At 38.4% G+C, this 12,612-nt stretch overlaps 1 protein-coding gene across 4 annotated transcripts in view; it reads right to left on the reverse strand.

Moving 5' to 3' along the window:
* Positions 1 to 12,612, reverse strand: part of adamts6 (ADAM metallopeptidase with thrombospondin type 1 motif, 6) — a 293,482-nt gene that overhangs the window by 10,351 nt on the left and 270,519 nt on the right. For 3 of the 4 annotated variants that reach the window (XM_069924504.1, XM_069924503.1, XM_069924506.1), the window contains 3 exons: positions 12,219 to 12,348; positions 8,903 to 9,107; positions 3,138 to 3,314 (listed from right to left, as the gene is read on the reverse strand). In XM_069924504.1, the coding sequence (XP_069780605.1) occupies positions 3,138 to 3,314; positions 8,903 to 9,107; positions 12,219 to 12,348 (512 nt within the window). Of the gene's footprint in view, positions 1 to 3,137; positions 3,315 to 4,186; positions 6,188 to 8,902; positions 9,108 to 12,218; positions 12,349 to 12,612 lie in introns of those variants that run through there. The other variant, XM_069924505.1, reaches the window with a different exon arrangement.

Genomic DNA, 12,612 nt, shown 5'->3' on the forward strand with positions numbered 1-12,612 from the left:
TGAGCAGCTCTGCTGTGTCAACAAAGATCACAAACCAGTCTGGTTTTTTAAATTGCTACTGATTTCAATCCCTATTTATTGTGAATATTAAACATTATTAATTTTTTTAAAAAACACCCATAAGGACATGGATTCAATATGCTCAATGCATTTTGAAAAAAAATGAGTTAAATGTTCCAAAATCAAAATATCTATAAATTATACATTTATTTACAGTAGGGTAGAAGCCAATTCTGGCCATTCTGTGCTGCACCATATTATACTCAAATTAACCTACAACCTCATATGTTTTGAAAGGTGGGAAAAAACCGGGAAAACCCATGCAGGAATAGGGAGAATATATAAAGTCCTTACAGATAGCGCCAGATTCGAACCTGGGACACTGGCACTGTAAAATCATATCATATTTAAGGAAAAAAGTATGAAGCAGAATGAGCTGCCTCAATGACTATGGCCCGGTTGCAATAACATCTACTGAATTAACATGCATCTAAGTAAAGGTATGGACACACTGCAATTTGCCTATCGTAACAATCACTCCACAGCAGACACTATATCCACTGAGCTCTAAATCACCTCGAAACAGCAACTCACACATATGGCTGCTCTTCACGGACTACAACTTAGCCTTCAACACCATTATTTCCTCAGTGCTGATCAAGAAGTGGCATCCCCCTCTGCAACTGGATCTTTAACTTTCTCAATGGAAGACCACAGTCAGTACGAGTTGTTAACAAAGTCCCTTCCTCACTGATTATCAACATAGGCGCTCCTCAAGGATGCATGCTTAGCCCACTGCTCTACTCACTACACCCATGACTGTGGGGCTAGGTACAATTCCAATTCTATCTACAAATTTGCCGATGACACCACAGATGTTCGAAGAATCACTAATGGCAATGAGGAAGCGTACAGGAGGGAGATAGACCAGTTCGTTGAGTGGTGTCACAGCAACAACCTTGGCCTCAATGTTAGCAAAACCAAGGAGAGTATTGTGGAAGAAGTCAGGGGAACATGATCCAGTCCTCATCAAGGACTCAGTAATGGAGAGAGTAAAGAACATCAAATTCCTGAGTGTCAACATCTCCAAGGATCTGTCCTGGAGCTCCCAAGTCGATGAATCACAAAGTAGGCAGGCCAGCTGCTATAGTTTGTGAGGTGTTTGAAGAGATTCAGTATGTCACCTAAAACTCTTGAAAACTTCAACTGTTGTACCATGGAGAGCATTCTGGCTGGTTGCATCACTGTCTGATACGGAGGTACCAACACAGGTTGTTAACTCAGCCTGAGACCTCATGGGCTCTAGACTTCACTCCATCGAGGATATCTACAAGAGGCAGAGTTTTAAGAAAGCAGCCTCTATTCTCAAGGACCCCCACCACCCACGCTATGCCCTCTTCACTCTGATTCCATCAGGAAAAAGTTACAGGAGCCTAAAGACGAGCACTCAGTGGCACAAGGACAGCTTCTTCCCTGCTGCCATCAGATTCCTAAATGATCCATGAACCAAAGACATTGCCTTATTTGACTTTTCGTGCACTATTTTTATTTATTTTTTGTAATGTGGTCAATGTCAATGTTTGCACTGTGATGCTGCCACAAAACAAAATTCACGACATGTTCATGACAATAAATTCTGATTCTTAAAAAAATAACTAGAGACTTTTTGAGAGTGAACCCATGGAAAGTGACTGGCCCAGACAGAGTCTTTGGATATGCTGGCAATATTCATAAATATCTTCAACCTCTCTCTCCTACAGTCAGATTATCCACCAGCTTCAAGAAAGCCATTATCATCCCAATACAAGAAAAAGTCTAATAATGGGCCTAAATGTATACTGCCCAGTGGTTCTGACATCCAATTCATGAATTTCTTTGAGTGGCTGGTCATTGGCTCTCGTTGACTTCAGCCTTGCAGCCAGCCAGCCATTTTGCATACTGCTGCAACAGGTTCACAGCTGATGCCATCTCCCTGGCCCTACACTTAGATATGAAAAATCTGGATAAGACCTATGCCATTGAGAACAGCTCCACCTTCAACACCATAATACCAAATAAAAATCCTTGAAATCTGAGGCCTTGGCCTCAGCAATCCCCTCTACAAATGGATCCATGACTTCCTGTCTTGCAGACCACGAACAGTGAGGATTGGTGAAAGTACCTCCTCCACTATCATTCACAAAACTGGTACCCTGCAAAGCTGTGTACTCAGTTCCCTACTATATACCCTGTATACCCATGACTGTGTGGCCAAACACAGTCCCAACTCTATCTATAAAAGCACAGATGACACCATTATTGTAGGGCGGATCTCAAACAACAATGAATCAAAATGGGGAAGGAAGAGAAGCTAATGATGCCAGGATAACAAGTTCTCTCTCAATGTCAGGAAGACTAAGAAATTGGTCATAGATTTCCAATAGAGGGGAGTACCTCACTCCCCAGACTCCATCAATGTGGTGAAGTGGAGATAGTAGACAGCTTTGAGTTCTGAGAAGTAAATATCTCCAGTGACTTTTCCACGACATTGATGTGATGACCAAGAATCCACACCAGCACCTTTATATTCTCAGAAGCCTGAGAAAATTCAGCACGTCATCTGTGTCTCTGAACACTTCTAGCAGTGCTCCACTGGAAGTGCATCGCTGCATAGTATGGGAACTGCTCCACCCAAGACAACAAGAAACCATGGAGAGTGTCAGTCCATCACACAATGCCTCTCCCCTCCATTGACTCAATCTACACTACTTTCTGCCTTGTTTTGAAAGATTCATCTCAGTCCGTCGCACTCTCTTCACCCTCTTTCTGTTGGGAAGACTACTCATGAGCACGATATCATACATCACTAAATTCAAGGACAGTTTATTTGCTGTCATTATCAGACTCCTGAATAAACCTGACACAAATAATAATAATATTGCCTTTGCTGTGTTTTTAGCGCTTTACCTTGGACAGCTTGCAAAACAAACTTTCTCAATGTACCTTTCTCAATGTATTTGTGAAGTAATACTAGTGAAGTAATGCAAGTGTTCTTGCATCAAGTGAAGCTCATGCTTCAAGTGAATCCACCTGAAATAATCAAATAAATGAATGTTACAAAAGCAGAGTCTCGTAACTTTGAATTTGTGCCAACTTACCAAGCCCCATTCTCCTGTGACCCATCGAGGAGGTGGGCATCGCCCAAGGCTGCAGCGAATCCGGGCTGGAGGTTTGCTTTCATTAGAGCAATGGGAGGGTGGGAAAATCTTGCTTAAGTCACTGCTCTTACACAGAACAATACGATGCTTAAATCCTGGACCACATTTTGGAGTACACTGCAAAATAAGATGGTTTTACACTTAATATTTTATTGGTTAGGGTATTCAAAAACATTGAAGCCTATTCAGGTTTTCCAGTTATGTCGGATTTTACAATGATTTTACTTAAAATTCAAATTATATCAGTAAAATATAGTGATGTAGCAATGATAGTTTTCAGGAATTTGGAAAAAAAACTTTATTTTTGTTTGTTAGTATTTGGGATAAATATTTATAGAATTAGAGTGGTTTTGTTGAAGTGAGATACTAAATGCAAAACATACTTTCCACATTCACAAAATGACCAAATTTGGTACTGTAGTCATTACACTGTTCATCCAACAAATGAAAAAACAAAACACAGAGAAAGTGTCTATACTGGGACTGATTTGTTTTGGGATTAAGCGAAAGAGGAATTGCCCAATTTTGATTCTTCGTCCTATCCGTATAACCTCTTGTAAACCTAGATACCAGTAGCATGTCACAATTGCTTAAGTACTCCAATGCTAGGGAAGGAAATCAAATGAGATTACTGGCCATACAGGAGACAGTAGATGCTGGACCTAAAGCTAAGCACTGTCTACTGAAGGAACTCAGCAGGCTAAATGGAATTAATCAAAGAAAAAGAATGGCCAACAAAATGGGCCAGACCATTCATCAAGCCTCATCCCTGTCTAGTAGGTACTTATGTATGGATCTCAGATGATGATAGGTTAGAATTCAACAACAGTTTTTCAAAGTGAAATAGTTACTGTCATTCACAATTTCAGCAAACAAAAGATGCCAGATGGAAGAGAGTTCTTGTAGACTATTAATCCTAAATTAATCAGAGCTTTCAACTTAATATAGGCAAAAACTGCCCAGAAGGCAACTGTTCCTGATTCCAATAAAGATGACAAAAGGAAATACATCTTTAAATTTGTCACCAAAGTCAAAGTTAAAATTTATTATTAGAGTAGCTACATGTCATCACATACAACCCTGAGATTCTTTTTCTTATGGGAAAGGAAGAATTTCTACTGATCAGTAACTGTAGACTGTACTCGAGAAAAAATAAGTATACAAAGAGAGAAATGTAAACTAACTGTGCAAATACAGAAAAAAATATTCAGGAATAAATAATGTGCAAAGAAAGAGAATGAAAATACAAGGGCTGATTAAGGATAGTCAAAGTGGCTTTGTGCGCGGCAGATCGTGTTAAATGAATCTTGTAGAGATTTTCGAGGAGGTTGCCAAGAAAAGTAGATGAAGGAAAGGCTGTGAATATTGTCTACATGGATTTTAATAAGGTCTTTGACAAGGTCCCACATGGGAGGTTAGTTCAGAATGTTCAGACACTAGGTATCCATGGAGGGGTTGTAAGCTGTATTTAAAATTGGCTGAATGGGAGAAGACAGAATGTGGTAGTGGATGATTGCATCCCATCCCAGTCTGTGATTAGTGATGAACTTCAGGGATCAGTGCTGGGCCCATTGTTGTTTGTTGTCTATATCAATGATCTGGATGATAATGTGGAAAATTAAATCAGCAAGTTTGCTGATGACACTAAGTTTGGAGGTGTTGTGGACAGTGAGGAAGTCTTTTAAAGTTCGTAGAGGGATCTGGACCAATTGGAAAAATAGGACAGAAAAGTGCAGATGTAATTTAATGCAGACAAGTGTGAGATGTTGCACTTTGGAAGGACAAATCAAAGTAGGACATACACAGTAAAGAGTCGGGCACTGAGGAACAAAGGGATCTGGGAATACAGATACATAATTCCTTGAAATGGCATCATGAGTAGACAGGGTTGTAAAGAAAGCTTTTGTCATCTTAGCCTTCAAAAATCAAAGTACTGAGATGTTATGGTGTTGGGATTTTATGATGAGGTTGTATAAGACATTAGTGAGGCCAAATATGGAGTATTGTGTACAATTCCGATCGCCTAACTAAAGGAAGGATATCGGTAAGATTTAAAAAGTGCAGAGAAGATTTACGGGGATGTTAAAGATTAAACAAGTTAGGACTTCATTCCTTAGAGCATAGAAGAATGAGGGGAGATTTGATAGAGGTTTACAAAATTATGAGGGGTATAGACAGAATAAATGTGAGTAGGTTCTTTCCATTTAGATTAGGGAGATAAATACAAGAGGACGTGGCTTTAGGGAGAAAGGGGAAAGGTTTAGGGGGAATATTAGGCGGAACCTCTGACAGAGAGTGGTGGGAGTGTGGAATGAGCTGCCACCTGACATGATAAATGTGGGCTCACTCTTAAGTATTAAGAATAAAATGGATAGATACATGGATGGGAAAGGTCTGGAGGGTTATGGAATGGGTGGAACTCAGTGGGACTAGCCGAGTTTCAGCAGAGACTAGAAGGGCTGAATGGTCTGTATTTTATGCTGTAGTGTTTGAGTCTGTTGTTTCAGAGTCTGATGGTTGAGAGACAGCAACTGATCCTGAACCTCAGCAAAAAAACAACTGAATCCTCAGAGAAAACACTATGATCGAGTGTTTATAATCTTTTCCCAGGGCTTTGATGATTCTCTGCTGAGATCATTATGGGACAACAGGAATCCTCAGCATGGGACTCCTCCTCTGTGTGGACAACAGGAATCCTCAGCATGGGACTCCTCCTCTGTGTGGACAACAGGAATCCTCAGCATGGGACTCCTCCTCTGTGTGGACAACAGGAATTCTCAGCATGGGACTCCTCCTCTGTGTGGAGAACAGGAATCCTCAGCATGGGACTCCTCTGTGTGGAGAACAGGAATCCTCAGCATGGGACTCCTCCTCTGTGTGGAGAACAGGAATCCTCAGCATGGGACTCCTCCTCTGTGTGGAGAACAGGAATCCTCAGCATGGGACTCCTCTGTGTGGAGAACAGGAATCCTCAGCATGGGACTCTTCCTCTGTGTGGAGAAAACAGAGTACCATGGATCAAGTTCTCTAATCTTTGATCAAGTGAAACTACAAGAGAAGAGAAAAGCTTTAAAATCTCATTTTCTGAACTGTATCCCCAGGCTCTGGGCCCTGTTTTAACCTGAACAATATCCAACATTGATGAGACCCAAGGGAGATACACCCTAAACTGACACAGCCCAGCTTGCATGTCTGAGAATCTGTCTTTAGGAAGAAGGAACATGCTGACATTTGTATAGCACTTTTCATGACCTTAACACTTCCCTTAGCATCCTTGTAATAAAAGGTTTCATCACTGGTAAGGTGTAGAGCTCGTCAAAAGAACCAAAGACTTGTTGATCTAAACCAAGGCTTTTATTAGCAAAAGACAGGAGCTCTTCACAGGTGGCCGACCAGTCTGGAATGATCCGACCTGGCTAGGGACAAAACCCTTTAAGGCCCAGACAGTAGGCTTGGCTTAGCTCTCAGCCAATCGCTGTAAGCACAGTCTAGATACTGTAACTCTATACACTATATACATTGGTGATAGATCTGTACTATCACATAGGGAAATGTAAAATCGTTTAAATATCTAACCTACAGTTTCTTTTTAATTTTTAAAACAGTCCCTTAATCATTAATGAATAGATAAACAAAATAGAGCTAGAGATCCCAGAACTATACAACTCAGAAATCAATCTGAACTCATTTATGACAACTGAGTTCAGACTTACTTGGAGAATAGAATCATGACCAGCTGGAAAATATGTCAAACCTGTTCAGGGACAATAATTTAAGTTTAGAAATATAACCTCTCTTGAAAACTACATGCAACTTGGCAGAGCTGCATGTTTGGGTGCCAATTCCATTCACTGTCCGCTAGTGAAACAAGACTTTTTGTGCACCAGAAATGTAAAATCTTGTCAGAGGATAAGGATCTAGAGCTCAGTAAGGTGGGAGAACTAACTAGATGGGACAAGAAAAGTATGCGTCACTCCCTACCTGCTGACACACTAGGCTGGTAACAGAGTCATAAAAGGGGGATATTCAGCCAGCCAAGTTCTCCAGTTAGAGTAATACAGCTTGACCCACTCCTCATCCTTTCTCCAGAATCCTTCAAGTTCTGCTCTTTCAGAAACTCACCCAGTTTCCTTCTGAACATTCCAGATCGTAACCATTCATAGTTGGTTCTTTTGCCAATTGCTTTAAATTTATGTTGCTTTAATTCCACTGCTAGTGGAAATATTTCCTACCTACCCTATTGTAAATTGCTGTCAGACCCTAGCTACATCTATCTACATAACTAATCTCCCTCATCCCTACAATGCTTTTGGTAAATCTCTTCTGCAATCTCTAATAAAAATATATTTTCCATAAAGTATAATATCCAAAACTGGAGACCAAACTAATGTTTTATGAATGTACATCAAGATTTCATTGCTCTTCATGCCTCTACTTATAGAGTCCAGGATCCAACTTGCTATTTTTAGAATTTACTTTATATTGCTTCATTTCAATCTTCCTATCAAAATACAACTTTGTACATCTCAGCATTAAATTTTGTCTACCACTTATCGTGCATTTCTCCTTGAATTTTATCTTTTTCCTGTATTCTTCTAATTATATCCTCAGGTTTCTCACATTTCACCAAATCTCCATGTTTTCATCATCTGCAAATTTGGAATCTGTTTCCTGGACAGAGATTGATAACAGAGGACGAATGAGAGATGCTGGAATCTGGAGCAAAAAAAAAATCTATTGGACAGACTCAACAGGACAAGCAGCATCAGTTGAAGAGGAAGAATGGCTGAGCTTTCACGTCAGAACACTTCGTCAAGAGGTTGATAACCAGCCTTTGCGGTTAGAAGACAAAAAATATTTGGCCCCTTCTCTTTGGTGTTCCTCCTTCTCTTACATTAGTACATTAGGGTATTTCCATCAACTATGGGTCTGTTGTGGCTCCACCATTTATGACTTCACATTTAAAAGGGGAAAATAAAAGAGGTACTTACTCCTTCTCATCCAATCTTTTATTCAAATGAAATGGTACAAAAAAAACCAGTGGCACCCCTCAATTTCTTCTCAACGAGGCCCCTCCAACTTTCAAATGATCCCTAAAGTAGAGCAGGTGGCCTGAGGAAACTAGAATCTGTGCACTGATCTGTATCTTAAAACTAAACATTTCCTGAAGGAAATGGATAATTACTAGTGCAGTCTGAAGAGACTGAAACAACTGCTTGGACTCCAGTGAACAGCCTTGTCTTGATAAACAACCAAAAGGGCAATCATATCTTTTGTAATGCCAATGAAAAACTGTTCAGTAAACATGTTAAACTTGGTCAAAATCAATTTTCAAACAACTTGACATGTAATTAAAAAGTATTAAAATTGTATCATAAAAATCTGTAAATGACATTGCAACTATGCAAGTCATGAAACTGTACCCCGAAATGTTTTTCAAAATATCAGATGACAGTATGTTTTTTAGCTATAGAAAGTTTAGTCATAAATCGTTCTTTTTGCTATGCACCCTGCAGAGAATGTTTAAGGTATAAAATAAGCACATGTGAGACTCATTACTCAGTAATGATACCAAAATGGTGATTCTTGTTTTCCATTTTTCTTAACCTAGCAGGAGTTTGTACTTATAATAAATGTAGTAGAATTGTGATTTAAACAGAGTAAACACGAGTAGCAAAAGTCGAGAAACATATTGGTATCTGTACCTCAGACCAATCCAGTGCAACCCACTGTGGAGGGCAGGATTGATTATTACAAGGCTCTTTCTCAATAGGCCTGTGAGTGAGACAGTGGCTGTCATCTAAAGTTTCTTCCTCAGAAGGTCCAATTTTTCTAATGCACAATACAGTTCGTATACGCATTCCACCATCGCATGTTTTGCTGCATTCTGACCAATCTCCAATAAACCACCTGAAAATTACAGAACATAAACTTATAGCATTATAGAATCATAAATCCAGAGGCCAAGCTGTCTCTTTGTTAGAGCCATCCAATAAGTCCTATTTCTTTTCGTGTATATGCCCAATTCTATTTGGAAGTTGCAACTGAATCTGATACAAATGTCAAAACCTTTTGTGTATTTAAACAGCATGATTAAAAATATAATCTAAAAATTAGTTTGGAAGTTTGCATAAATGTGTAGGCCAGTCTTTCTGATGGCAGAAACAGCTCATACCAATAAGCTGTCCATGGACCACAAACACATTATCCAAGAAATCCATACAGCATCCATAAGGTTATCACGAAGATCATTACAGTTTAACAAATTTCATGACGTTACCCGATGTAGCACAATCCCCAAATTCAAAATGTTAGCTGAGAGCTGCCCACGTATTCGGCAGCAAATGCAATGCTTCCTCCTACTCTATCAGAACTCCTTCCAGTTTGGAAGCCAGCTACTCCTTTATCATTGCCAAGACTGAATCAGAATGCCCTGAACTTTGAGCTGGAAGCTTTTGTAAGAAGTCTCAGGTAAACCATATCAAACCTATTCAAAAATCCACCTAAGGGTCACTTCCTCCAAATGAGTTGTTTGGTAGGATTTCTGTATTCTAAATATGAGTGAATACTGCTTTCAAGACAATTATTTTACATTCTTATTTATTTCTGATCAACTATTCCAATTGTTTGCTTGGCAGTGAAGTAAAGGCGAATTGAATCTTTCAACATTTCCACCACGTTAATCTGTTTCTGCTGTGTTCCTCCTCAGTGTTCAACTCTCTGATAGCCATTGAAGCTTCACCAAGCATTTTCTGGAATAAATATAACTTATCTAATAAGTTCCTTTGAACCTATTTATAATTTTGGAACTCTAATTTCATTCATATTATTTGAAATCATCGATTCTACATAGTTGCAGCTAGTTAGGGAGATGATTCTGTTTATAGAAAGAACTATCATTTTTTAAATTTCTCTGTTTTAGGTTAGATTGTTTATTTCCAAATTGCCTATAACCACTTCTATTAAAATGTCAACAGTACAAAGTTTTAATTAAAAAATCCTACTGTTATGATTGGTGGTTTTGCTTTCCCCCATGTCCCTCTCTGGTCTCATCATCTCTTTAATGTGTTTCTTCAGGTCTCTCCATTCATTCCTGGCCACTCTTTCCTCCCTGAATTATTTATACAGGTTGTTCTTCCTCTTTATTTTGCTTTTGATTTGAGTCATGCTTGTTTAGTCTAAGGCTTCTTGACATTAAGTATCCAATTATCTTGCATGTTCAGCAGTATGTTTTACTTATCTTCTAAAACATTATGGAACAAGCCCTACTGATCAAAATGGTTTATCTATTTCTTGGTCCTTTTAAGTTCTAAACATTATATTATGCTGAACTTGGTAAGTTCAAAATCACAGACTCCTTATGATAAAACCAATTTCCTTTCCTGCACTTTCTATGTGTGATTTAACATTCCATTACAGAGACAAACATACAACTTCTCTCAAAAATGCATTGACACTTGATCATCAAGAAGTTATGCACTTCAGACTCCAAATTGCTTGGCCATTCCCAAATTAATGAAATTGCAGAGAAAATAACCTTCCTGTTTATAAATGCCCTTCTTATATCTCTAAACAAATCAGATTGTCTTCCATTTTTTTCAAACCTAGTAATCTGCAATACCCCACTAGTGTATCTTGCTTGTATCTTTAAAATATTTAACCAAAGGAATACATTTTAATTTGTTTGCTCCCATAGGATTGACCTCCTATGTATCTCCTCCCATGTGTCTCTGACATGTACAACTGCATTACCCCATTTCCTGTCTGTTAATACATTTTCTGAGTACTATAAACTTCTGTATGTTGTATTCATTACAATCCTCTAGAGTCAATCATGTCTCTGATTTGCTTTTCATATTGCATTCCTCACTGCTACAAAAGCCTCCATTTCCAGCATAACTAATACTTCTGATAATTCACATTGCGAACACTTTAAATGTGGATTTGCCTCCTTTCTCAGGCTTGTGCCTGCCTGGTCCTTGCATTTACCTCCTATTTCTCGCTAGGTTTCTGAGCCTGTATGTGAGCATTGACTACCTTAACCCCCCCCCTCCTGTGATCAGTCCTGACAGGAATCTAATTTCCTCTCTGCCTATCTGGTTTAAATTATTCTTGCTAGCTGTCTCCCACATTCTGTAGAAATCTCATAATCCTGCTTATTTTGGTCCTGCACCTGACCTTATTTTCTTCAAAATATTCACAATTAAACATAAAGAAATATTTTCACTTTTGATATCTGCCATTTATATCCTTTAAATTATATTTATTTATTTATATCCTTAAATTCCTTGGTCAAAGCTTTATTTTGCGGAAATGCTAAATACAAAATAACATTACTCTAAATTCCTATTCTTTGACTTCTAAAACAATCCTCAGGCGGCTTTAAGAGCAGTATATTCTTTTAAGCTCTATGTTTATTGAACATAAATTAACACCACTGGTCCCTTCCTGTGCACTTGAGTTAATGTCTTCAATGTTCTTTGCCTTAACTTCAGATAAACAAGCCATCATTCTTTAGTTACTGTCCTCAGGGTGCACCAGAAATTCCACATTCCTAAGAAGGGAGTTCCTGCACCAGATGGATTATAGAGCTGATCCAAGGGTATGCAGTCCATGCTGAATAACTACCTGCTACGAAATGAACTGGCATTTTCTTTTTGATCAAAAATGATAAAATAATACATTTTCTGATAACTTTTAAAAGAATCAAACATCTGATGGTGGTTGGACAAAAGCATTCTCAGGCAAAATCTGACAGAGCAACAGAAGATGATTTTAACATAGTGACAAAAAGCTTTGCTAAAAAGGATAGCGAGAAATGAAACAGTAAAGTTTTTGGAAAGAAGTTCTGGAAGTTAAGTTTTATGCAGTTGAAAGAAGAGCCACCGATGGAGATGTAAGGTTAATTTACCCTATGCTGTGTGTTCCATTGATTTAAATTTCAAAGCAGAAAAATAAAAATAAAAACATTACTGCCTCTAGAGTGGACAAAAGTACAAGGAAAAACATCTGAAAACTTACTCTGGTGGACACGGCTCTGTGTTGCAAGCTCTCTGAGTTTCTGGTGGTTTACTGTCAGGATCACAGTAACTATTCTGGACAATGGAATTGTCATCTAGTCTTTTACAAACGACTTCTTGTTTCTGTGCACCTGTAAAAAAGAAATGTTTTTATTACTTATTATGAATGGAACATTATTTAAATCATAATTTATTAGTAAAATCTTTATTAATATTTTGCAATGAAAGAAATGGGAATATTTAAAGATTTATTGGAATCCTTTAAAAATATTTGCCATATGATGTTCTGAATTTGCCAGACCATGAAAATCTTTATTCACCAAAAGGATCCAACTTTTTGCATGACAAAAGACCTTGTATCACCCACTATTCACCAGCAAACCAGAGGCAAAGGA

The sequence above is a fragment of the Narcine bancroftii genome, chromosome 3 (genome assembly GCF_036971445.1).
Source record: "Narcine bancroftii isolate sNarBan1 chromosome 3, sNarBan1.hap1, whole genome shotgun sequence".
Classification (NCBI taxonomy): Eukaryota; Metazoa; Chordata; class Chondrichthyes; order Torpediniformes; family Narcinidae; genus Narcine; species Narcine bancroftii.